At 49.1% G+C, this 23,714-nt stretch overlaps 1 protein-coding gene and 1 long non-coding RNA gene across 3 annotated transcripts in view; one reads left to right on the forward strand and one right to left on the reverse strand.

Annotated features, from left to right (window-relative positions):
- Positions 1-18,362, reverse strand: part of GATA6 (GATA binding protein 6) — a 30,820-nt gene extending 12,458 nt beyond the window's left edge. Inside the window, exons 1-6 of one of the 2 annotated variants that reach the window (XM_036079259.2) lie at positions 18,095-18,355; positions 15,522-16,687; positions 10,900-11,066; positions 7,052-7,177; positions 6,066-6,153; positions 5,867-5,970 (exon numbers count right to left, since the gene is read on the reverse strand). In XM_036079259.2, the coding sequence (XP_035935152.2) occupies positions 5,867-5,970; positions 6,066-6,153; positions 7,052-7,177; positions 10,900-11,066; positions 15,522-16,650 (1,614 nt within the window). In that variant the 5' untranslated portion in view covers positions 16,651-16,687; positions 18,095-18,355. Of the gene's footprint in view, positions 1-5,866; positions 5,971-6,065; positions 6,154-7,051; positions 7,178-10,899; positions 11,067-15,521; positions 16,688-18,094 lie in introns of both variants that reach the window. The other variant, XM_036079263.2, reaches the window with a different exon arrangement.
- Positions 18,363-21,138: 2,776 nt separating this feature from the next.
- LOC118527451 (uncharacterized) lies at positions 21,139-23,010 on the forward strand. The gene is made up of 2 exons (XR_013443362.1): positions 21,139-22,374; positions 22,502-23,010. It is a non-coding gene; the product is annotated as an uncharacterized LOC118527451 (long non-coding RNA).
- The last annotated feature ends 704 nt before the right edge of the window (positions 23,011-23,714 follow it).

A 23,714-nucleotide genomic window follows, 5' to 3' on the forward strand; every position in this document is an offset into this window, starting at 1 on the left:
CTAACACTAATGCCCTGCTCTCCCGCAACCTAAAGGCTTCTATATCATATTCAACTTAAAGAGATGAAGAGTAATTTTTTTGTCCCCCTCCAGGAACCTCCTGAGTCAGAACTGCTCTGCAGAGTGAAAAACAACTTATACTGTATATGTGAGTCCTTCATGAATGTACCTTTCAGCTACTTAACTACTGTCGGAATAATTAATAATAACAGGAATTATTGTTTTGTCACCAACCATAATGCCATAGTAAATCCAGTGTGATCCAATCACTTGGAGAAAGACAGTGGAGTATAAATTTGCTAATACAGAAGTAAGCTATGTGACTATAAAGTGGTGTTTTCCAATGTTCAGCATAGGATGCAAATATTAACACATAAAATCTATAACCAAACTTTAGATATTAACCTACAAAGTACCTAGCCTTTCTTCAGAAGGCCTTCTGAGGACACCCAGAGACCCTACAAGCACTAGGGGTGCACATTAACTCTTTCAAACCGCTTATAGCCCAAGATTTAGCACCACACAGCTCAGAGAAGTATTTCTTCTGACACGGTCGTTGAATAAAGTTATTGCCAAGGAGGGACCGCAGTCGGGAAACAGGTCTATCCAGGCGCATAGCATCCCAGAGGAATAAATGAGGGAGGAAGGAAGACACCTATTTAGTATCAAGAAAATGACCAATCAGCAGGTAAGCCCCCCCACCCCACCCCGAAGGCACAGAACCAGCCAGCGCCAAATCTGAGATGAGGTCCTTGTCTCGGTCTGAGGACGGACATCTGCCTCTCTGTGGAAGTTGTCTATTACCAGCAACGAACCACAAAGGTGCGGAAACATTCCCTACCACCAACACACCATGCCTAATATGTCTCCATTCAGAAGATTCACCAGGCACCACCCCAGAAGCCCTGAGGACAGAGGAACAAAAGCCCAGGCCTACATCATACGCCACGAGGCCAGTGCATGCCACCAGCTCCAAGGGGTGTCCTTTCCTTACTAATTATGAGGGGAAACCCTGCTGGTAAAATGCTGGTAAAATGGAGCATGCTACCGTGTGTTTACATCAGTCATCAAAATACTCTGTGGAGAATGCTTTGTGGGACTCTAGCATAGCAAAAGAAATACATTTGTCACCACAGATGGGGATTAGAGAAGGTCCATTATTTAGAAATGCAGGTACTTTGGGCCCCACTTAAGGCTGCCTTTATATTGACGTGAGCCAGTTTCAAAGGCGTCCCTTCCACTTACTTCACCCGTCTCACCTCCTGCTTTGGCTCCACACCCTATGCTCCAGCAACACTGGACACTAACGTAAGTACCATAGATGCCCATGCTCTTCTTTCTGGAGAGCTCCAGCCCACTGTTTCCTTTGCCCTGCAAAAATCCTACTCCACTAGTTCAAACGCACTCCGTGAAGCCATTTCCAACTCTGAGGTCCGAATTAACCGCTCCCTCCTTTCGACTCCTACCCCAAGGTGTCCCTCATTTAAGGCACTTCCACATCTGACCAGCAGTGAGCTCTGTCGTCTACACGTGCTCCCCACCCCGACCACCACATTATCAACAATTTGAGGTCAGGTACCTTGTTTTACTCAATTGTAAATAGGGCCTCCCAGAGCACAGTACTTTTTAAATCGAACAATGACCAAAAAGCAAGGTTCTCCATTTATTCCAACGTTGTATGTTTAATGATGACTTCAACATTATGGTTGCAGTTTTAATACAAATTTAAGTAGCTTTTAATTTTTTAGAAGTTATTAGGCAGGCAAATATGTTCAGTGATTTCTTATTCTCAGACATTAAGTCTTACTGCTAATTTCATCCCCAAATTAATCCTTCCTGTCACAAAGGAAATACCTTTTATTTAAAAAATTTGGGAACTGAGCTATGAAATGCATATATAAGCTTATATATGATATATACATATTATACACTATATACATCTATTACACACACATTTTACATATATGTAAAGAATTCTCCAGTTTTACTAATCTTTAGTTACAAATCATACGAGGGATAAGAATATTTATAGATTTATTAAATCTTATTTGGCAAATAAATCTTATTTGGGAATTGCTAAAATAGAACATGTTCCAGTATTTCCCTCCTAAATTAACAAGAACAAACCAGTAAAATGTAATTTAGTCAATACATGGAGTTCAATGAAAGATTTAAGTATTCTTACAATCCACCAGAGAATATAAATGCCATAGAAAATGTTATCTATTTTAAGTCAACCAAATACGTATTTTTCAGTAAACCTGTATGTGTAAGAAAATTTTAGCATAGAAGACTTTTCTTGAAAAATCTTTTAAGTTCAAAATCTTTTAAGTTCAAAAGGCACAAAAATTAATCAACTGTCTATCAAAATTTAAGTTTAACACATTTCTTAAACACAAGAAATTTGAAAGGAACAAGACAGGGGCTGTTTCAACATGAGGCTGCATGGCAGTCAGCCTTCCAGAACACTGCCCTCCGTCCCTGACACACACACACCACACAGAAAACCTACAACAACGAGAAACTGAGTCTGAGTTAAACAAAAATTAGCAACAAGTACAGAAAGCTAAGACACTGTAGCTTTATAACAAGGGAAGACATGAGGCCTCGGAGCACCACAAAAAATGGTTTCTGTGGCCCCGAGACACTTGTCAAGCCTTTGCTCACAGCAGCAGACGACTACCCTCCCTCTAGAATATTCAGCTCCTGCCAGGCGAGCTCAGGAACCTGGTGCCCCCACATGCAGGAGAGGGCAGAACGTCAGGATTTTAAAGGAGCAGGCTGGGAATGCCTACTGATCATCTCCTACACTGCTTTCTCAGGGGGGACTTAAAAGGACAGCAGGTTTGCCGTGGACCGCTCCAACAATCTGACTTCCTTGCTCTTACAATCGTCATTAAGATGGCAAAGCAGCTATTGCCACTTAGATCACGTGGCCCCCAGTTGCTGTCTTCCACTGGGAGTATGCCTGAGATCACCCTGTTTTGTAGCTCGGATGACCCTCTGCAAGTGAAGTAACGCTGAACTACTACTTTCCACCACGTCAGCCACAGGCGCCACTGGAGATCAATGGGACGGACCCATCATCAAAGGAGACTTAAACGCTGAGCCAACCAGGATGCTTGCTGTGTGCTGCGCACCAGGCACAACCCTGCGATGCCCATGGAACCTTTTCCTCACCTACAGCACTTCCCCAAATCCTACAGTCATCCAGTCACCACACCTGCTGCCTTCCAACATCATAGAAACTGTGACCAAATGGGAAAATGACACACCTTGTCAGCACAGCCACCTTTCACTAATGCTTCCGCCAGTGCCTCACAGACAGCTCCCCCAGCCAGGGCCCCCTCACGGCCCCTCGGCCACCGGCCGCACACGCCAAGCCTCAACCCACCCACAGAAGGCTCTGAAGGTGCTCAGGGTCACCTGGGGACACCGCTTGGGCAGACAACAAGCATTCCTGGAGGGGAACAGTTTCCAAAGGCAGCCAGCAGACTGGCTTCTGTCATGTGCGCCTGGTCCCCCACAACAGCCACGTCAAGTCGGGGCTGCTGGAGACATCTGTGATGGACTAACCCGGTGAGAGAACCCTGGGGGAGTGGGTCCCTGTGGGGAGAGGAGGGCGGGCAATCGGCGCCCCCTGCCCTGGGAAGGTGTGGGGAAGCCTTTGAGGCCGCTTGGGCTCTGCAAGCTCACGCACGCGCACACGCACACGCACACACCCACCCACCCCCGTCTGGTCGGCAGCTCACACAGCCGGCTCCTGCGGAGGCTGCCTGGGCTACGGAGTGCTGGGGACTTACAGCACAAGACCTCGCATGGAGCTGCTCTCCAACTCCACCAACCTCCCAAATCCTTACTGCTCTGCCGCCTGGCCCCTAGCAGGAACGGCGCGTTCCACCGAAGGGCAAGGGCCGGCGAGCGGTCTCGGGCGTGCTGGGTCTCGGGTGAGAGATGCCCAGCCGAGCAGCCAGAGGCCGGCCGGCACAGCTCCCGAGGTCCCTCTTCCTGGCAGGCCAGGGCCAGAGCCAGACCCCGTCACTGACCTTCCACTGTTCCTCCCTCGGAGGACGACCGATCAGACTCGCAAATGGCCCCATTTTGAAATTTTACATCACAAACCATGAAAGCAAAACGAGCGCCCCGTCCCCGAAGTCCATTGTTGGGGAAATACCTGTATTTCTGCGCCATTTATCTTTCAAATTTGGCTTTTTCCAGGCTTCAGCTGGCCTTAACAAACAAAAGTGACCTGAAGCTGGCAGCAATTTCCATTTCAACTAGAAAAGACCAACACCCAAGCCAAAAACCTGGCTGCTTCCCCAGTGCTTTCAAAAACCAGGACCTTGTTCTGCCTCACTTAGCTGCTACCGAAGTGCTGCTGAGGACTTAGGGCATAATAAAGTATATTTTAAATAATCTTTATCTTTCCATTTCCACACAAGTAACTGTTCTATTTACCACTCGAGTCCCTTAAAATTACACCAACCCTTCTGTACAAAAAAAAACAAAAACAAAAACAAAAAACAACACCATCTTACACCAGAGTCCACCTTTATAAAGGTTAGAAACGTTCTTTAACATCTGTCAACAAACGAAACAACGGAAAGGCTTTTTGCCTTGTGAAACTCTGAACATACTTCTTGTGTCATTAAAGCAAAAGAAAAAGCCCAAAGAATTTGGGATGGAGGACCAACAGAAATATCACATTTAATTTTTTTAATGTTTCATTTTTGTTTGTTTAAGCCATTTGAAATATGATGAAGAAACCAGCTCTGTGGTTCCCGAACCCTGGTTTGAAGACACCTCAAGGGCAACAAACTTCAATTTCACCTGGAGCGCTAGTTCAAAAACACAACTCTCCAAGCCCCGCCCCCAGAGACTCTGACTCAGAAAATCCAGGGTGGGGCCCAGGAATCCGTAGCATTTCAAAGTACCCCAAACAGAGCAAAGCTAAATGTAAAAAAACAACTACTAAGTAAATAGGGGTTTTAATGCTGGTGTTTTGCCTTAAACTAGTCTCCGCATAATCCTAAAAAAATCACCCGGGCCTGCTGTAAAGTCCTGTGGCCCAGATCTCGCCCCAGATCCCATGGGGGTCTAGGGTAAGGCCCAGCTGTTCTTCAAGAGCATTCCAGGTAAATTTGGAGAACAAATTTAGGGTAGGAATCACACTTTTAACAGAAACTAACTGGGATCCTCACAAAGCCGTGGCATCCCTATCCTTAGGGGCATCAATTACTCACAAATCTCACAAAGCGAACTGCTCCCAGGCTTGTGGCAAGGCTGAAATAAGCCGGGGTACCATGAAGGTGCATTAGAAGGCAAGGGCCCCCAGCGGGTAAAGGAAGATCAGTGAATACAGCAGCACAGAACACATTATGATGAGCTTTGCTTTTTTAAATGATTTTTTAAAAGGAAGGAAGGAAGAGAAAAAGGAGAAGGGAAAAAAGATGGAGTCGCTATGATAAGCAAAAGCAATTTAAAGGCCACGGTCACGGAGATATATAAAACCTCTGAGTTCATAGTTCTGATCTACATCAGAAATACATATATATAGCAGCTCAGACAGAAACCTGGAAATAAAACAACTTCAAGCACTTCAAACCAAAACTTCTTGCTTTTACTTGGGTTAATTTAACCATAAAAAAATGATACAGATCTTAATTAAGAGTTTGTAAAGTACTTAAGTTTGTCATTTTGTTGACATTCAAATGTAATCTCCTCTGAAAACTATTCTTAGGTATCAGCTAACTAAACTGAACTGTTGGTTTAGATTATTGTACTACCAGATAAGATAAAATTTGAGATAATATACTAAAGAGCAACCTCCTAGCTTAGAAAAGTCTACGCTGCTTTTAACACTTACCCCTGAGGCTGTCGGTTGTGTTGTAGGGGAAGTATTTTTGCTGCAATCATCTGAGTTAGAAGAGGTGGAAGTTGGAGTCATAGGAACAGAATTATTGCTACTACCTGCAACAGTCAAAATTAACCTCATAAATATACACATACTCTACTCTTACAGTTGGCCAATACTTTACAATCAAATAGCATTCTGTTGTATTTACCAGAGCAAGCCTTTGACTTATTTATGTTCTTAGGTTTTCTTTTCCTGGTTTGAATTCCCTCTTTTTTCATAGCAAGCGGTCGAGGCACCTAGAAAAATTTTCATATAGGCCTTAAGTTTAATAAATAAATACTATATTGAAGAAAAACCCAACTTCAACCAAAGAACATCAAGTACTGAAAGCCCTCAAGTTGGCATAAATTTCAGTCCAATTTTTATACATGCTCTATAGATCCCAATCTATACAAAGACTACACTTTCCCCATCAAATGCAGATTCCTTCAGAGAAAACGAGAGGACTTGCCAGGGAAAATTTATTCCTTCAACTTACTGTTTGTTTTAAACAACTTCAATTATAGAGTAAAACCACTGGGTACATATTTTTATTTCAAAGAGATTGTGTATTCTCTTCCTCCTACACATACAAGGTTAATTTCCTTTTTAAGACTGATGTGCTTCTAGTATTTCATGCTATCCTTCAAATGAAGGACAGAATGTTGCTAACTACAACTACCAAATATATTATTGCTCCTTTGCATAAATGGACTTGATTGCATTAAAAAAATTCAAAGTTAAGATATAAACTAGTTGTGTGCATTTCTAGTTGGTTCCATGCTTTTTTTTTTCCTTTGAGTATACAGGTTTTTTTGTTTTGTTTTTTTTTTTAAAGGTTACTAGGTTACTACTACATTAGATTCTAAAATGCACATTTTTCACCTTTTAGTATTTCTAAAATTACTAAAATTTAGTCTTTCTAAAATTCTTACCATGGATGTGTGTGACAGTTTAATTGGCAGCATTTTTTGTTTCTTACTGGTATGTAAGGTAATCGTTTATCTTATAATAACATCCTCAATTCAGTAACGTGCATATAAAACATCAGATTCTTCACTTTCATCCCCTCTCCCTGGCTGATTTTTTTTAACAGACACGAGGTACAAATGAGAGACTAAACACGTATACACATGAGCAAAACAGGTGGCGCACCCCATGGAGTTTCATGTAGAGTCCACAAGCATTGCACACAGGTTCACCCTCGGCATTTCTGCGCCACAAAGTGGTGGTTGTGGTGTGACAGTTGGCACAGGACAATCCAAGCCGCCGGGAGGAAGGCTAAAAAGTAGCACAAGAAAAGTTAAGTGTAAAGATATAAGTGACTATGTATCTGCTACATACATCAATGTATCCTTTCCTTGTCGTCAACAAGCATGGACCTTTTATTAAAAACAAATGAAAGGTCCCCTGAGAAAAAAATGTGAACTATAATTAGATTGACCTTCCTGAACCAAGACACTGAAGTTTCACATAGGGTGCTCCATCCCACATGTATGTTTGGGTTGCTCCAGCATATTCATGCAGATTATAGCATAACCGGGACTGAGTCACAACGTTGGCCAATAACTGTGCTCACTGTTGTCAGAGGAGATGTAAGAGTCAAGAAACTCAATCACAACCACCACCACCCCCCGCCCCGCCCCCAGTGGTGTCCTAAGTGGCTTTGGGCAGTCTCTACTTCACCTGGAAGGCAGAGATAATCAGGTCTATTTCTCAGGTATGTGCAGAGGAATGATCCAAAAACTGTAGAAAGGTAGATAGATAGATAGATAGATAGATAGATAGATAGATAGATAGATGATAGAAACGGATCTTGTAAAATATACAAAATTTTTATAAAGAAATATATTCTGATACATCTCAATGATCATGGTTCCCTGCCGCCTGAGTTTTTGCATTATTCATTTTACAAAGGATAAGCAAATTTTATGGCACTGTTTTAACGCTGGCATTGTCTTACAGACGGTGAGAAGGATATATTTTCTTTACCCTGTTAGTACAGTACCCAACTTTTGTTCATACAAAGGATTAAATGGTATCAGAAAAGGCACTGTCATTCCGATTTCCATGTTCCTTTTATGCCCATCACATCCTCAGAAGGAATTTATCTCATCTGAATTATTATGTGTGCGTTATAAAGGAGAGGTTAAGCTAGTACTGTTAAGTTCCTCCCCCAAATGCCAAAATCTAAATTTGTTTTTTTTAATTACCTAGATAGGCAACTAAAAAACAGCACCATGACTTCAGTAAAAAAGCTGTGAGGGAAAATCCAAGGACCAAAATAAATTGGAAGATTTTTCGACAGAATTTGGGAAGTTAGTTACACTGATTAATTTCAGAAAAGAATAGTTTTAAAGAATGTAAAACAAAAATAGGAATTGAGGGTGTACTGAATATTGGAAGAATTTGGGAAGTTAGTTACACCGATTAATTTCAGAAAAGAACAGTTTTAAAGAATGTAAAACAAAAATAGGAATTGAGGGTGTACTGAATATTCACAGGTTAAAGGACAGATTTATCAAACCCTTTGCTGCCATATTTAAAAGGTAAAATTGAATTTTGCATTTACAATTCACATCCTATTCTATTACTGTAGCACTATGCTTTACAGACAAATCATAAAAACAAAGACAGTGGTAAACCTCTTAGCACTACAACATTTTTAAGTCAATGCTAAGAAAAAATTGATTTCACTTTGGCTGAAATGAACATGCTTGGCTGACAGGCAAACCATTTGCGAGATTGTTTTTGTTAAAATGATAAAAACATGTAAAACCTTACACATCGGGATTTGTTTGTTTCTTTTTCCTTTTATGGAAAAAATAATTTCCTAGGAGAGCACCCCTTTCTCTTCATAAATGTGAAATCAGTTAACTAGGGACAAGAAGGTTCATTTTATAAACAGGTCATTTATGACAGTTTCCAGTGGAATTTGAAGCCAACGTGAAGTAACCTTGTTATCAGAATTTGCCATTATAACAAAGAACTTTATGACTGTCAACTGCAAATCATAAGTGAAGCCAGTCTCCATAAACATGAGAAATGAAGGTGAATGGGTTATAAAAGTTCCTTGTAACAAGTGATCTCAGTTATATTCATCACTGACAAGGAATTCAAGTTACACCATAAATCTCTTATTTTGCAATGTATTACAAGTTCAAATTCACAGTGATTGGTTCTGGACTGCTGGCTAAACAAACTTGGGTTCAGCATTCTGAGAACTAAGCTAGGTCCATCAAAACCATAAATAAGAAGCCCACAAGAACTAATTGATGAACACGCCCTTCAATTGGTATCATTTATAACCCATTTACAAAGCACAATGGCTGACCTTGGTTGGTCACGGCCAAGACACCTGCCACACACAAGGAAAACCAACAGATTAAGAGATGTTAAAAACTCTTTTCTGGTAAGTGCACAAAACAAATGGCACTATCTAAATATGGATGTTTCTAGATCAAATTCAGAATGCAACTAGAACCTAATCAGCTACTCTTCTACCAGTTTTCCCCTCAAACTCAAGAAAAGGTTACCTTGCTGAACTCAGCTAGAACTCAGCTCAATGTACCTTTCCAAAAAAAAAAAAAAACCAGTTTCACTGTTCAGACATGAAAACAACAAACTTCTCGGAATATTTTCTGGCCACTACTTTTTCTTTTCTTAATATGATACATAAGAAATGAAAACCATAGGGAGTCAGATACTTAAGTGAAGGGGATGCCCTTTGAAGACAATTTTAAGCTGGAAGTTGTAACAAGTTTAAGGCACATACATTAAATTAGCCTCAGCCACTTTATTTTAAATGCATTAAAAACAAAACAACCATAAAACTAATTGCTTCTCTTTAAGGTGTCAGACTTCCATTGTGATGCAATATCACCCTAATCTATTTAACACAAACAACATGTGTAGCATTTGTTCCTGCTAATTAAGAGTATAACAATTAAATAGATTACTTGGATACTTAAGATGTCTGGCATCTCACTGTAAAATATTTTACTTTAAAAGGTATTAAGAGTATGAGTGCTTGGTTAAACAAATGTTAACCCTACAGTGGGGCCTGTGAACACTTTCATTTATTTTCTCTAATCACTACAGCAGTAAATGCCCCCTCCTAAAACTACATCTAACTCTAAGATTTATCCCTGAAGAAAATGAGAATTCCCATAATTTAAAACACAGTAAAAAAGGCGTTTGGATCCCAACTTGAGAAGCACATAAGACTGCTTTTTTTTTTCCCCTCAAGTTCTGTGTAGTGTTCTGAACAGCTAGATTTCCAAAATAACAAAGGGTAGAGTAAATTTTCATCAAACTCAAAGACAATCCAAAAGACGGATGGAATTTGGGGCTAAAATCTGTCTCACTCCCAGGAGAAGAGGTAGAAGGGACCCAAAGGTATAAGGAACAGAATCAAAGGAACCCTGAATGAGGCTGTGGGGAGAAAGGGAGTGTGGGTTTGTGACTGTCATATTCTATGGGGAAGGGAGGGAGGTTTTTCAAGAATAAAATCCAAACCAGAGCAAACAGTACATAGTGAAGTGAAAAAGATCTCCCTCCTTCATCTGATCTGGGTTGGTATACCCAGTTTTTTTAGCGGGAGGTTACCGTCATTAATAATTTCTTGTGTCCTTCCAGAATTTTTCTAGTGCATTTACAAGTACGTCTAGAGATAGGTCAACACAGACTTTTGTATATTTAAAAAATGGTATAGCGCCCTACACCTTCTTCCTCCCCCATTTATAGACATCATGCCCTGGGTGTAAATGTGGGGAAAGGCTGTCTTCGTTCCCCAAACGCTGGTTTCTTCGGGACAACCTCCACTCGGGCGCTCGCGGGTGTGAAGGGGACAGCTGGGTCCCCGCTCTCGGGCAGACCCCGGCGGCCCCGGGCCGCGCCGCACCTGTTGCCGCGGGGGCGCCGGGGCGAGCCGGCAGCACCGCGGCCGCAGGAGAAGCGCCGCTCGGGGCCCGGCCGCAGGGGAGGGCGGCGCTCGCACTCACCACGCGCTTCTGCGGCTTGATGAGGGGCCGGCTGAGGCCGTTCATCTTGCTGTAGAGGCCGCAGGCGTTGCACAAGTAGTGGCCGGTGCCGTCCCGCCGCCAGAGCGGCGTCTGGATGGAGCCGCAGTTCACGCACTCACGGCTCTCGGGCAGGTCCTCCAGCAGGTCTGCGGCGAGAGCGGGGACAAGAGGCCCGGTGAGGCGGCGCCGCTCCCGCCCCTCCCCGGGCTCCCGGGAAGACCCCCGGCACCCCTGGCCCCAGCGCTGGCGACGTGCTGCCCGCCTCCCCGCCCGCGCCCTTCCCCACGATCTTTCTGCTGCTCAGCAGCCAAGCCAGGAGCCGCCCGTTGTCGCTATCGATCTGCTGAGCGTTTGTCCAATACTTCTGCAGCCCCGGGCGCCCCCAGTAAAACCCCAGGAAAGTAGTAGGAGAGGGTGCTGGAGGCCGAGCCCGAATCATCTGCCTTCAGTCTCCAAGGACCTCGGAGCTGAGATGAGCTGTGGGGAAGTCGGTTTGGGTCCCCTGACCCCTCCTTTCCGGCTGTTCCCAAGCGTTTCAAAACTGAAATCCATCATAATTACAGTGTGCCACTTGCCAAGCCGAGCAAACCATACAATATCAACACTGATCACTGACCCCTGCACCAAACCCGCAAATATCCTGGGACACAGTCGGGCTACCTTATTACTTTTATCCCAAGTAATTATTTTTTAAAGAATTTACTGTATCTGTCACCCTTTTCTCCAATAATAATAAAAAAAAATGGACAAGTGAAATTAGAAATACTGTTCTTGGGCAAGTGCTAGAAAGTGACTCAGGTCTCCCCAGGGGAAAAAAAGCACCAACATTAACAAGCATAGAGATAAATATTAAGTTTTTTTTTCATGCTACAAGGACCAAACGCTAAAATATTTTGAGTTCCACATGGGTCTAGCTGCTTCTATCTGCAAAATTTCTACAAACAGTTGATATTTTATTGATTCAGAACATTACTAAAACCGTCTCGGTGCGCAATAAAACTGTTTCATATTTTCATACACTAAACTTCAATTTATGCAATCTACCTAAATTGTGTTTGTGTCACTTTGCTATTTGGTTAGTTTTTGGTGTTTACAACTAGCCTAAACCTGTTAATAAGAAAAAAATCTCGAGTAAATGGTTGTAACATTTATTACTTCCGCTTAAATTTGTTAAATATGAATGAATAAATACTGTCTAAAATGAGATAGGTATTAATTGAGTACTTTAAAATAGACTTCGTAAAAATTAAAAATATCTTTCTGTTTAGGGTTATTTATAGAGGATTTAAATGTCCAAATTTGGCTTGCTTTAAGAAGCATTTCTGAATTTTTGAAGTAAAGAAGCATTACATTTTAAAGCTTTATTTGAAGATGTGTGCTAGCAAACCTTTCTATTCTTTCTCATTCCCGAGCAGTTTACAGCTTGTTTCTACCATCAGCTACTTGTTGTAAAGATATTTAAATGTGTCTTTGGCGTGAATACTCTTTAATTCCATTAATACTATTTACCCTACAAAACAGGTCTCCTTCCTCTCCTTCCTCCTCAAGAATTAAGTTTAAAGGAAACTAGCATCCTACATAACTGGAGTTCAAAGTCGTCACAGGGATACCGCAACTTACAACACATCACAAAGATTTATTCTTCTCCACCCTAAAAGCCACTATTGACTACGGTAATCAGTAAAATGCTCAGGACTTCAAGGACACTGAAGTTAAACAAGGTATTTGTCTTAGTTGTTGACTTTAAAATGTTACCTATCAGAGACCCTCTCGATAGAGGAGTGGGGCATTCCCTGGAGAACACAGCCCTATGCCTGGCCTCCTTCCCCCAGGCGGGAAACAATAAAGACTCCCTAGAGAAGACAGTGTGAACTCTCCAGGTAAATCTCTTTAGTCATCTCAAAACCCAAAGACAAAACTTAAAGTCCACCTTGGATAAATAAAATTTAGGAAGTTTGCTTATGTCTAATTAAATCAAATCTCCAGCTCCCATTTTCTCCCTACCACTTACCCAGCAGCTACAATCCTACAATGGACCAACGTAAGAAAAACTTACAATTAGGAAACCTAATTGTGCTGGACCTTTGTTCATCAGTTTCCCCCCACTCATCATCGCCTCCTAACACGACTGCTTTGGGTCCCCTGTAGAAAATAAAAAGCTCTGGGGAGAAGGGCACGGCCAGCAAATGCCGTCCCAGGACCCGAGGAATGGAACACAGTTCAGCGGGAGCTCAGGAGGGCGCTGGGCTCAGGGACTGAAGCGCTGTGAAGACTCACCCCAGGACTCCCTCCCACCCACCCACCACCAGAATCAGAGAGGTGTATGGAGCAGGTTCCCGGAGGCCTCCACACTGTGTACGTTGAAAAAGCTCAGTGCTCAGGTTTTAGCCCTGCTGTTTGCCCAAATCAATTAAAGAGTGCCTTCAAAAATGGTTGTTGTTTTTTTTTAAACAATCAAAGTGGAAAAGGAGGGAATCTAGCTAGGAAGCTGGGAGGAGAGGGGTTGGAGGTCAAGGTTTCTCTACCCCGAGAACACCTGTGAGGACAACCAAAATTAGGTCTTTCGCCTCCCCCAGCCCCAGACTGGCTGATTCTCAGTAGCTTCCCGCCTTCTTAAAAGACTCTTTATGCAAAAGCTGGGTGTTCCCAAGCCCCTTCCCATTTTGGGTTTTTTTTTTTTTTTTTTTTAACATACTCTGGATCTACAGAAGATTTTCCTAACTTTGCAATGTCCCATCTAGAAGGTGAAAAGTTGGTGAAGAATAAGCTAGGTTTAAAATGAAACTGGTAACTCGCCTACAATGGCACCCTCCTGCCTCTGGAAAGATTTTTTATACAAAACAAGTTGCTTTAAACATCGGAAGACTCTGATGATGTCTTTTGGGACTACTCTTTCTCAGTCCTGTGAAATGCCGGAAGACTGGAGGACAGGGATCTGGAGACCACACTAAGGTGTGTCCTGGAACAGGTGAAGCTGCAGGATCTCGCTCCAATGGGAGCTGCCCCCTACTCAACTCACAGGCCCTTTCAGATTCCCTGCTGGATTCCTGACTGACAAAAGCCTCACCCTAACCCTTCCCATTCTTTGGAGATTCCTCATCTCTCGGTCTCTCAGCTCCAGCCAGGGAACCAGCTAGGGGTCCCCATGCTGCACAACGGGGTGACAGTGCTCTGCTCTCAATTACTCAACAGGGTCCTCCACACCCACTGTACACAATGCTGAAGATGGTCTCCAGGGCCAACTTCGCAGAGGGAAGAAGAGGGAATTCTGAGACCAGAATCTTAGGAGGTAGAGATACCAAAAGCCTGTTGTCCCCCTCCCAATGTTACCAGGAGGGCTGTTCAAGTCAGATCCTTCCCTTTCGGGCCACTGGCATTTCCAGTATGTCTTTTGAACACAAGGCTGGCAATTCATCACTTCATCCTACTCGTTAGGGCCCCTGAAAGATCTGTTGTCCCAAAACGGAGCACTGAGGCTGGGAAGAGCCCGGACCTGGAGTGTGAAGACACCAGGTAGGATAATTTAGGCTGACCCATGTCTCTTTGCCACCTCTGACTCTCACACCTCCCCTCAAACAAACAAAAGCCCCTGCCCCCCCAAAAAAGGTTTTGTCTTAGGAGTCTGTCAGATTATCAAACGGGTTAAATACAAAATTAAGAGAGACCCACAAAAGCACGTAGAAGGACCAAGAATGCTGCAGCAGCCGAAAAAAGAAGCCCCAGACACAACAATTTCATAACCTCCTCTGCTTGAGCAGAAAACATTTTTCAAAATGGGATGTTTCCAGATATTTTGACAATTGTGTTTTCCCAGTTCACTCCACATTGCCCCCAAATACTGCAAGGAAAGTACGGGTGGCATGGAAAACTTGAAAAAACTGATGGGTTGAACTCTGGAGCAAGAACTGATGGGGGACCTCCAGGATCCCTGGGTCCCAGCCTGGCAGGGACGAGCAGCAGCACAGCTCCAGACACCTCGGCCCAGTTGATGTCAAGCAAAAGGGCCCCTCCACCAGCTTTCCCTCCGCACGAGGCTGGCCAGTCCAGATACCCGCCTTAGCTCCTTTTCCACCGTGGAGCTCTTAAATACTCTCCAGGAGAAAAACACAATTCCTCCCCTCTGGAGTGCTGAACTGGGTGAGACTGTATTTGAGAAGAGGGTGAATCAAGTGCCCAGCATTCTCCTAACGTACCCCCACCCCACCCCCACCCCAACAGAGTCTCATTCTTCCACTTAGGCAAATTAGGCTCGGTGACAGGTCTCGGGCCCTATCAGTTCCTTCCCAGGACCTTTTGCTCCGATTTACCCACCCCATTCACTGTTCAAGTCCCTTGAGCTTCTCCAAGGCACTGAGACCTATACGCGCCCTAAGCCTGGAAAGGAACTGAAAACAATCCGCAAAATAAAGCACCTCATCAACACTGCCAGACTCTGGGTGGCCCTGCCAGAGTTCTGCAAATCCTCCCTGGGGCCGGGCCGACCTCTAGGCACCCAGACAGAAAAACCCTAAGAACAAGGCCCAAGGCAACTAGCTGTTCCACAACCCCCGTACACCCCAGCGCCTCAGGCCCCCACTCCCACGCGGCGGCGCACCCCTTACCTGCGCTGGGGCCCCGTGGCACCGGGAGCGGGGCTCCGGCGCGGCTCTGCAGGCTGTGCAGCACTGGGGTCTCAAAGGGTCCTGCGGGCCAGGCGGGAGTCAGCGGTGCACCCACGTAGGGGGAGTAGGGGTTCGGGTGGTGGTGATGGTGATGGTGGTACGTCCCGTTCAGCGGCCGCGCGGCCGACAGCGAGCTGTACTGGTGCTCGCGGCCGCCCATGGCCGCCAGGCTGCCGCCTCCGCCGCCGCTCACGCCGCCCGCTCCCCCGCCACCAGCTGCGGCGTAGCCCCCGGGGTCCCGCGCCGCGCCGTTGGCCATGGGTGGGCTGGGCGAGTAGGGGAAGCGCGCGGAGACGTGCGCAGCGGCCGAGCCGGCGCTCCCGGGCCCCGCGGCCCCGCCGCCGGCCGCACCGCCTCCACTGCCGTACGGGGGGCTGTCGGCCGAGGCTTGAGGCCAGCCGGGGTGCGCGCCTGCACCGCCCGCGTGGTTGGCGGGCCCGCTGCCCGCCCCCTGCAGGTACTGCAGGCCCGGCAGCATGGAGCCCACGCGGGTGGTGGGCACGTAAACCGGGGAGCTGGCCGCGGCGGCGGCGGCTGCAGCGGCGGCTGCAGAGTGCACAAAACCGCCGGGCGCGCCGTCGTAAGCGGCCGGCCCCTGGCTGGAGAGGGCGGCGAGGGTCTGGTACATCTCCTCGGGCTGCTCGGGTGCGAAGGGGCTCAGCTTGGCGCCGCGGCTGGACCACAGCAGCTTGCTGGCGGTCGCGGCCTGGTCGAGGTCAGTGAAGAGCAGTAGGTCCTCCCAGCTCGACAGGGCGCTCCCGGGGCCAGCGACCCCGGGCGCCGAAGGTCCGTGGGGAGCCCCAAAGGGATGCGAGGCGTATGCGCTGAGCAGCAGCGAGCGGGCCGGGGGTCCCGCCGCCGCCTCCGTGTCGAGCTGCGGCGTCCTGCAGTTGCTGGCGCCGCCGGGGCCACGCTCCCCACCCCGGGAGCAGCAGGAGGAGGAAGAGGAGGAGATGGGGGAAGGCGGCGTGGAGGGCTCCCGCGCTGGAAAGGCTCCGGAGTCGCTGGCGTCCGCAGCCGCGGCCCCGAAGCGCTTCGGCAGGCACCAGCCGCCGTCAGTCAAGGCCATCCACGGTCCGGCGCCTCTCCAAGCTAACTTCTAGCTCCTGAGGCGGGGTGAGGGGAGGCAGGGACGGGAGGAGAAAATCAAGAAGGGTTAACAAAAGCGCAGGCCGCACAAAATCTCACTCCCACTGCCTTTTCTAGCTAATGGGATTCCTCTAAAATCCCATTTCTGCCCCAGGCGCGGGAGTTGGGGAAGGAGAAGGGAACGGAGCCTGGGTAGCTGCCGCAGGGTCCTCCCAGAACAGGGATATCCGCCCTCCCTCGCCTGCACCGCCCGGATCCCCTCGCCTTCCCGCCCACCCCCTCCGCAGCATCCTCCATCTGCGCGCGCCAGGTCCCAGGGGTGACGGTGAGACTGGCCAAGGTTTTCCTTCCGCCCCCAAAGTGGCTCCCTCTCAGCCGATGACACACAAAAGAATTTTTTTAAGCAGCTGTGCTTGTCGGCGCTGCCTTCTCCCGCCTCCCTACGGGTGCCCCCCGCCCGGAATGCCTCGGTGTGAGGTCTGCCCGCGCGAAAATCATTAGCTTAAGGAAGGCAACCTGTCCCCGAAAATGAAACCGCCGCGTTCTTCCACACTGGCTTTCCCAGAGCTTCCCGGACTGCGCTTGACGGGACGGAACGCAAGCTCCAGAGACGTGCAACTCAGCCCAGGGAAGGTGGGGCGCCGAGGCGGAGACCAGTCTCTGACCTTCCGGGCCCGGGCACTGCTGGGTGCCCGCGGGGCCGCAGTCTCACGCCCAACCCTCCTCCCCGTGGCGCTGCACACCTTCGACAAGGCTCGTGGCTGCAGCCACCAGCGCGTGCGCTCACGCCGGCTGGGCCACCCCCGCCCACCCCGAGATCTTCCCCAGCCGCGGAAAGGCCGGACCGTTCCGGAGTCGGACGTAGCGGGGTGGAGCGGAGCGCAGAGAAAAGGAGGAGGGGGAAATGCGGGGGGCGGGGGGGGGGGGCGTGAGACCGCCCTGGGGCCGAGGCCACCCCAAAGGGGAGAGCAGGAAGAAAGACGGGGAGACTCGGAGGGAGTGGGGTAGGAAGGCGAAATGCAGCCGGACGGGCCTCCTCCGAGCTGCTTTTCCAAATCGCTTCGGCTCCTCGGAGATAACCATACTAAAATTAATACCCACACACAGACCCGGGCTAGATAGCAAGAAAGAAGTCTCTCTGCCCGCCTGACTGCCGGCTCCCGCCCCTTTGCGCCAGATAATTCGGAGATAAGGCTGCGCGCAGATAAGCGCTTCAGGGAGAGGAAGAAACAGCAGAAGTTGGTCCGCGGTGTCCCGGGAACCTGGGAGCCGCTACAGCCAGCCGCGACAGGAGGAAGGAGACACCCTCAGAGCCGACGGGGCCCGCAGAGGGCCGGATGGCCCGGGGCGGAGGGGCTCGCGACGGGGTGGGGGGTTGAGGGAAGTAAAGAGGGGAGCCCGAGCAAGCGAGAAAGCAGCCGAACCTCGGGTGCGCGCTGCGCATGGAGAACGGCCGCGGCGGAGACTGCTCTCGAGCACGGAGAGAGGTTGTGGACGCCGGCAGGCGAGCGCGAGTCCGGGGTCTGCGCGGCGCTGCTGGTGAATAAAAAGGAGAGAGGAGGCGCCTCTTACTGCTCTGCCGGAAAACTGCAGCCTGCGCTCCTGATTGGATTCACCGAGCCCTAAACAAACAGCGCTCGCCGAAGGGTGCCAGGCTGTGGGTCGGAACTGCGCTGTGCGAGCAGCTGGGCGCTGGAGGTGAAGAGGAGGAGGAGGAGGAGGAGGAGGAGGAGGAGGGAGCGAGGGGAGGAGAGAAAGAGGGTGGGGAGGGGACCGCGGGCGGCGGGGGGAGGGGAGCGCGCCACCCCAGCAGACAATGAGCGCCGCGCAGCCTGCGGGTGTGGGCCGAGCTGCGAGTACCTTCCTGGGAGGGGGCCAGTCCATCGAGGGGGCGCCGAGCCCTGGGACGCCCGAGGAGGGGCGGAGGTGGCGGAACGCTTGACCTGGCTGGCGACCCACACCCATCCGGCGGCGCAGCACTTTCCTCCGCCCCCAGTTACACACGCACTCACGGGGGCGGGGGGGGGGGCTGGCACGAGAGGAGTTGGCTGTGCACAGCCCTGCGCAGCCACCGCAGCGGGAGGGACGCGCCAGCTTTCGGGTCAACGTGCCCCCAGAATGAGGGGGAAAGTGCTTTGCTCCACGGGCCTTCCCCGCTCCTTCATCCACGTTAGAAGAGCGTTATGCTCTGCCTTTGTATGTGAACTACCTTAAACTTTCCCCGACCTCTAATTGAGACCCTGGGGCTCGGGTCCTGGTGACCGTCGGGGATCGAGGCTCCAAAGATATGGAAAAGAAGGAACTCAGGTGCCCAGCTCCCTACCTCTGCCCTGCTTTTTAGAAACAGACTAAATCCCCAGGAGGTTTCGGGGAGTTCACGTCGACACTCACCAGCTAACCTTTGGGAACTTTTAATTCGGGGTCGTGGTATACGTAAAGGCTAGTCCCCGAAGGTGCGCGTAATGAAAAGGGTTTCCACCCCAGTTGCGCCCCGAGATGCTTTCCAAGTTTTGGTGTCCCGTTTGCTCTGAGCTTATCCTGGAGAACTTCAGGTAAGTCTCGGATAAGTCGTTGGAAAGGGGGGAGGGGGTTCACCTTCACTGGACCCAGCAGGAAATACCTATTCCCCACCCCCACCCTCACATACACACCCCTTCTTCGCTCCTTCCAAATGGTTATCACAACTGTGTACAAACTGATACGGTCCTGAGCCGGCAAAGGGACTGGAAATGAACGTCGCGAGGTTATCAGCGCGGATCTGTCAGCAGCGAGGCGCGCGGCCGCAGGTTCGTCCGCCGCAGCAGCGGTGATCTATGTCTCGCTCCCTTTCACTCACAAAAAGATTTCTTCCGACAGACGTGACCCCAGAAGGCCGCGGAGAGAGAATTTTAACTAGGGCAGGAGGAGTTGCTTTGTGAGGATGGATTTTACAATTACCCCCCCCCCCAGGTAAATCGAAGTAAATGATTTTCTAAAGGTCAGTCTCCCTGAAAGCATTTGGGCTCTTTTGTGTGTGTGTGTTTTTCCAGTTGGGGAAGGGAGAGGAGCCTAAGCAGAGTTGAACCGGCGTAGCTAGGGACATTGTAAAATAATGATTTTGAGAGATTGTGAGACCTCATCGTTAAAAGTATGTTTCCTCTCAGTATAATTGTGAATGTGAGCCTGTGTATCCTAGGGGGAGAAGGGGACAGGGCCTGGCAGTGAGGGGAAGAGCGCTGAATCGAAGAAGTTGGCGAGAATTCTTTTTTTTTTTTTTCCATTCTTCGTTGTAAATTGCTGCTAAACGCTTCTGAATTTTAAATTGCTACTACGACGGTCCATAAACCGTTCTTGTCCAATTTAGTTACTTTTATTACATTCCTCTTTGCTTCCCCCAATCACTGTGGCGGCTCCCAGTTTCAATGTGGCCACAGTTCGGGAGGAGTGAAGGTAGAAAACTCTGGAACAGAGAGATTGGCGACCGGAGCAGGATTCAGGGCTTTAAAGTTTAACCTAGGTTCGATCGAACGGTACTAGCAGAAGAGATGACCCGGCGTCTGCCTCCCACTTAACTCCGACCACAGCTTCCAAAGCCTTTCTCTTTTGGGTTTTGCGTGAGTTCCGACCAAATTTTGAGTTTTTCAGAAGCTCATTTGTAAGCAGATACAGAAACGTTGTGGACGTTTGCCTTTCTTTTGAGTCCAACTGTTTTTGAAATGCTTTTTCAGTTTTATTCTTAAAAGCAGTTTTTTTTTTTTTTAATTCATATCTCAGTGAGGTGATTTCCAATGGAGATGAGTTTTTTTTTTTTAAATCCTCTGGCTAAGTTAGATTCCAAGCTGCGAACGGCCTCCAAGCCTTGAGCCCTTGAGGAGACCTAGCCCCGAACCTGGTTCCTGTTGTGTGTGTTTCTTTATATTAGCAAGTATGAAGGTGTCTGTGTGAATTTCCTTGGACAATAGCTAAAGCCCTAGGGACCTGCTTTTCCCGCAGCTCCAGAGCAGCTGCGAGAGGGTGCGCTGGCCCTGGCACCGCTGGGAAAGAGGTGAGCAGCGGGGCAGACACTGACCACAGCGTGCGGCTTTTAAGGGCTCGAGAAGGGACCCGGCATTTTACCATCCAGATTCCCAATCTCTCTTTAACACTGCCTAAAACAAGAGTGGGAGGTTGTAATTTGCTCCTTTGCACAGTCACAATTTTTTTAGATTGGTTTTCCAACTAAAGGAGGGAATGGATAGTACAATGTTTTTCTTTTCAGTTAACTTAAAAACAAAACTGTTTAACCCGCAGAGTTTCTTCAGACAGAAAGGCAAGGAAGCCTGACCCATCCAGTTTATCATTTTCCCAATGCACTGGATTTGGCCCTGGGGAAAACTTCCACTCCCAGGGGGGAGCGGCACATTTTCAAAGCCTAGGGGTTTGAAAACCTAGGGGTTCCCAGGTCCCGCGCTCTGAGTTTCCTTTGAGCACCCCAGCTAGTCCGGGAAGGTGGGGAGAATAGGGGACAGGGAGGGAAGTGTACCCTAAACTAGGGAGGAACCCAAGAACTGGAGAAGTCCCCCACGGTTCCCCATAAATAGGCTCTTAAAAGTTCTATTTTCTTCGTTTTTTTTTTTTTTTTCTTTTCCTTCTGCCTGTCTCCTTTGGGGGGGGGGTGCTAATCTTAAACGAAATTATTTCTCTCCCGACTATTTAGACGAAAGGAGTGGCCCCTCCGGAGTGAGCCTTCCGTCCTCGAGCCGCCCTCCTCGTCCTCGAAGAGGTGCTGGCTCTGGGGCGCGACCTGTCCCCAGGGCTGATTTATTTGGGGCGCGCCACACTACTATTCGCGATTAGAATCCAGCCAGAATACAGCAGCCAATTGGGCAGGGGGCGGAGGCTTTGTTGCCAAAATGCGAAGGGATGTTTGGGGACCCAGTCGCGCTCTGCTTCCAGGGGAGCTGCGAGACCCGGGCGAGGACCCGCATAACGACACGCCTTTACCCCTGCAAACTTAAGCTCCTTACGTTGTCAGTTCCCAAAGCTCCCGGCTGCTCCAGCGACGTTTCAGAAAGAATACAATTTCTGACTTAAAGTTTTAAATTGAGAGTTTTTACAAAGCCAGATCTCTAGGGCCTTCTCGCCTATACCGGATTTCTTCCTGTCCCTGGGAAGCTTTTGCCGAAGGACAAGGGTCACCCCGGTGCCCCCACCCCAGCCATCCTCCCGGCCCAATAAGCGGGTCGGGGCGGCCTGTCCCCTGACTCAGCGGCTGTCAACCCAATGCAGTCCGTCCAGAGAGCCCGGACGGTGTTTGGGGTGGGGGAGGGAGGGTTGTTTTGTTCTATTTTTTTAATTCTCGAAAGCCCAAAAATACTGGTTAGAAATGTCAGGTGGTGGCGGCGGAAGCGCGAAAACTGCGCAGCCTAGAAAACTGGGCCGCCGCCCCCCCCCCCGCCCCCGGCCCGGCTCCCCGCCCCCTCTTCCCGCCGCCGGTCACTTCGGGTAAGGAACTCGCTGCGCCAACGGCGGGCCCGGGCGGTCAGCATCGAGTCCCGGCGCCCGGCGGCTGCAGGCCGGGCCCGGCCGCCCCCGGCCCGCAGCCCCGGGCTGCCCCCCGCGCGCCGCCGGCGGCCGCCAGCGCGGCGCGGAGGTGGGCTTGCTGCGGCGGCGCGCGAGAGGTCACCGCGGTGGCATTCCTCCCCGCGCGCTGTTTACGTGACTTAATGTACTTCATACGCCGCGGGTAAGTTAGGGCCGCGATAAGGGGGCGGCCGGAGGAGGGTCGCTGTAAAAGCCCCACGCTGGGCGCCTTCTAGCCCTCCCCTCATCCATTAACCTTTTTACTTTCTTCTTCCCTCTCTCTTTTAAAGCTTGTTATCTAGGCCACCCATGACCGACGAAAGATCTTCCCTCCCGGCTTCTCCCAAGGCCGCTTTAAACCAAATAAATTTAGCTATTAAGGGCCAAGATGTCTGACAAAAGATCGAAAGGTGTCTATCCGTGATCGCTTAAAGAAGCGAAGGAGAAGCTGGTGGTTCTCTGATCCCGATAAAGGCATTCCACACGGCGCCGGCCTCCCTCCCCGCGGCCTGGTTGCGTCCTGACACCCTGAGATCTCCGCTTCGCTGGCCAGATCTCCACCGGCCGGGCGAGACCTGCGTCCGTTGCCCTGGGAATGTGGAGGACCCCAGGCGACCGGCCTGGGCGTGCCGGTCCCCGGGGTCCTGGGAGCCGTGGAACTCCAGGCCGGACGGGGCTGGAGTCCCAAAACCGACCCCCCGCACTTGGCAGAAAAACTAAACCGAGCTCATTAGGGCCTGAATTACTATCCCTTTTATATTATTTTTTGATGCTGAATAATTAAACTCGAGTCAATCCAGCCCTACCTTCCCACCCTCACTCCCTGCGGGTTTGCCGAGGGTCCTCGTTACTCCACATCGCTGGTCGTCGGGAACAGACCTTCTTTTGAACCCGGGTCAGAACCTGGTGGGTGGAACTAGGCAGCTAAATTAGACTGAGGCTAACGGCGAGGGTGTGGACTCCGAGAATAAGAGCGTGCAGGTGGGAGGCAGAGGTTCAGTCATTCAGGCATCCCCAGGTTGGGTTTGGTTATAAAGTGTGGTATTTATTATCATTATTAATTACTACTGGCATCACTACACAAAGCCTAGGGCTGCCAGCTGGGCCGAGGCCCTGCCCCTGGGGGGATCCCTTCCCTTTCACTAAAGGTGAAACGGAATGTCCACTTTCCTGATCCAGGACGGGGAAGTGGTCTTGGGAGTCAGGTGCTATGTTTTGGGGGTTTCTGCACTGAGTCATTTATTTTCCCCTTAGGTAGCATTCCCCCATACTCTAAACACACACCTAAGCCTTTTCTACCTCTTTGCGGTATGGGTGGATAAGAACCTCAGAGTGTCAGAGACTGCCTGGCTTCCCTGCGTTAGGGATTCTTCCCGTACCTTTGCCGACCCCTTATGCGCTGTGGTGAAGCGGCAGACAGGACTCTGAATTCCAGAGGCCAACCAACATCTTCAGTTTCTGTCACCTCTTGCTGAGCCCCGGAAGTGAAATCTGCCTCTCTTT

This window comes from Halichoerus grypus, chromosome 13 (genome assembly GCF_964656455.1).
Source record: "Halichoerus grypus chromosome 13, mHalGry1.hap1.1, whole genome shotgun sequence".
Lineage (NCBI taxonomy): Eukaryota > Metazoa > Chordata > Mammalia > Carnivora > Phocidae > Halichoerus > Halichoerus grypus.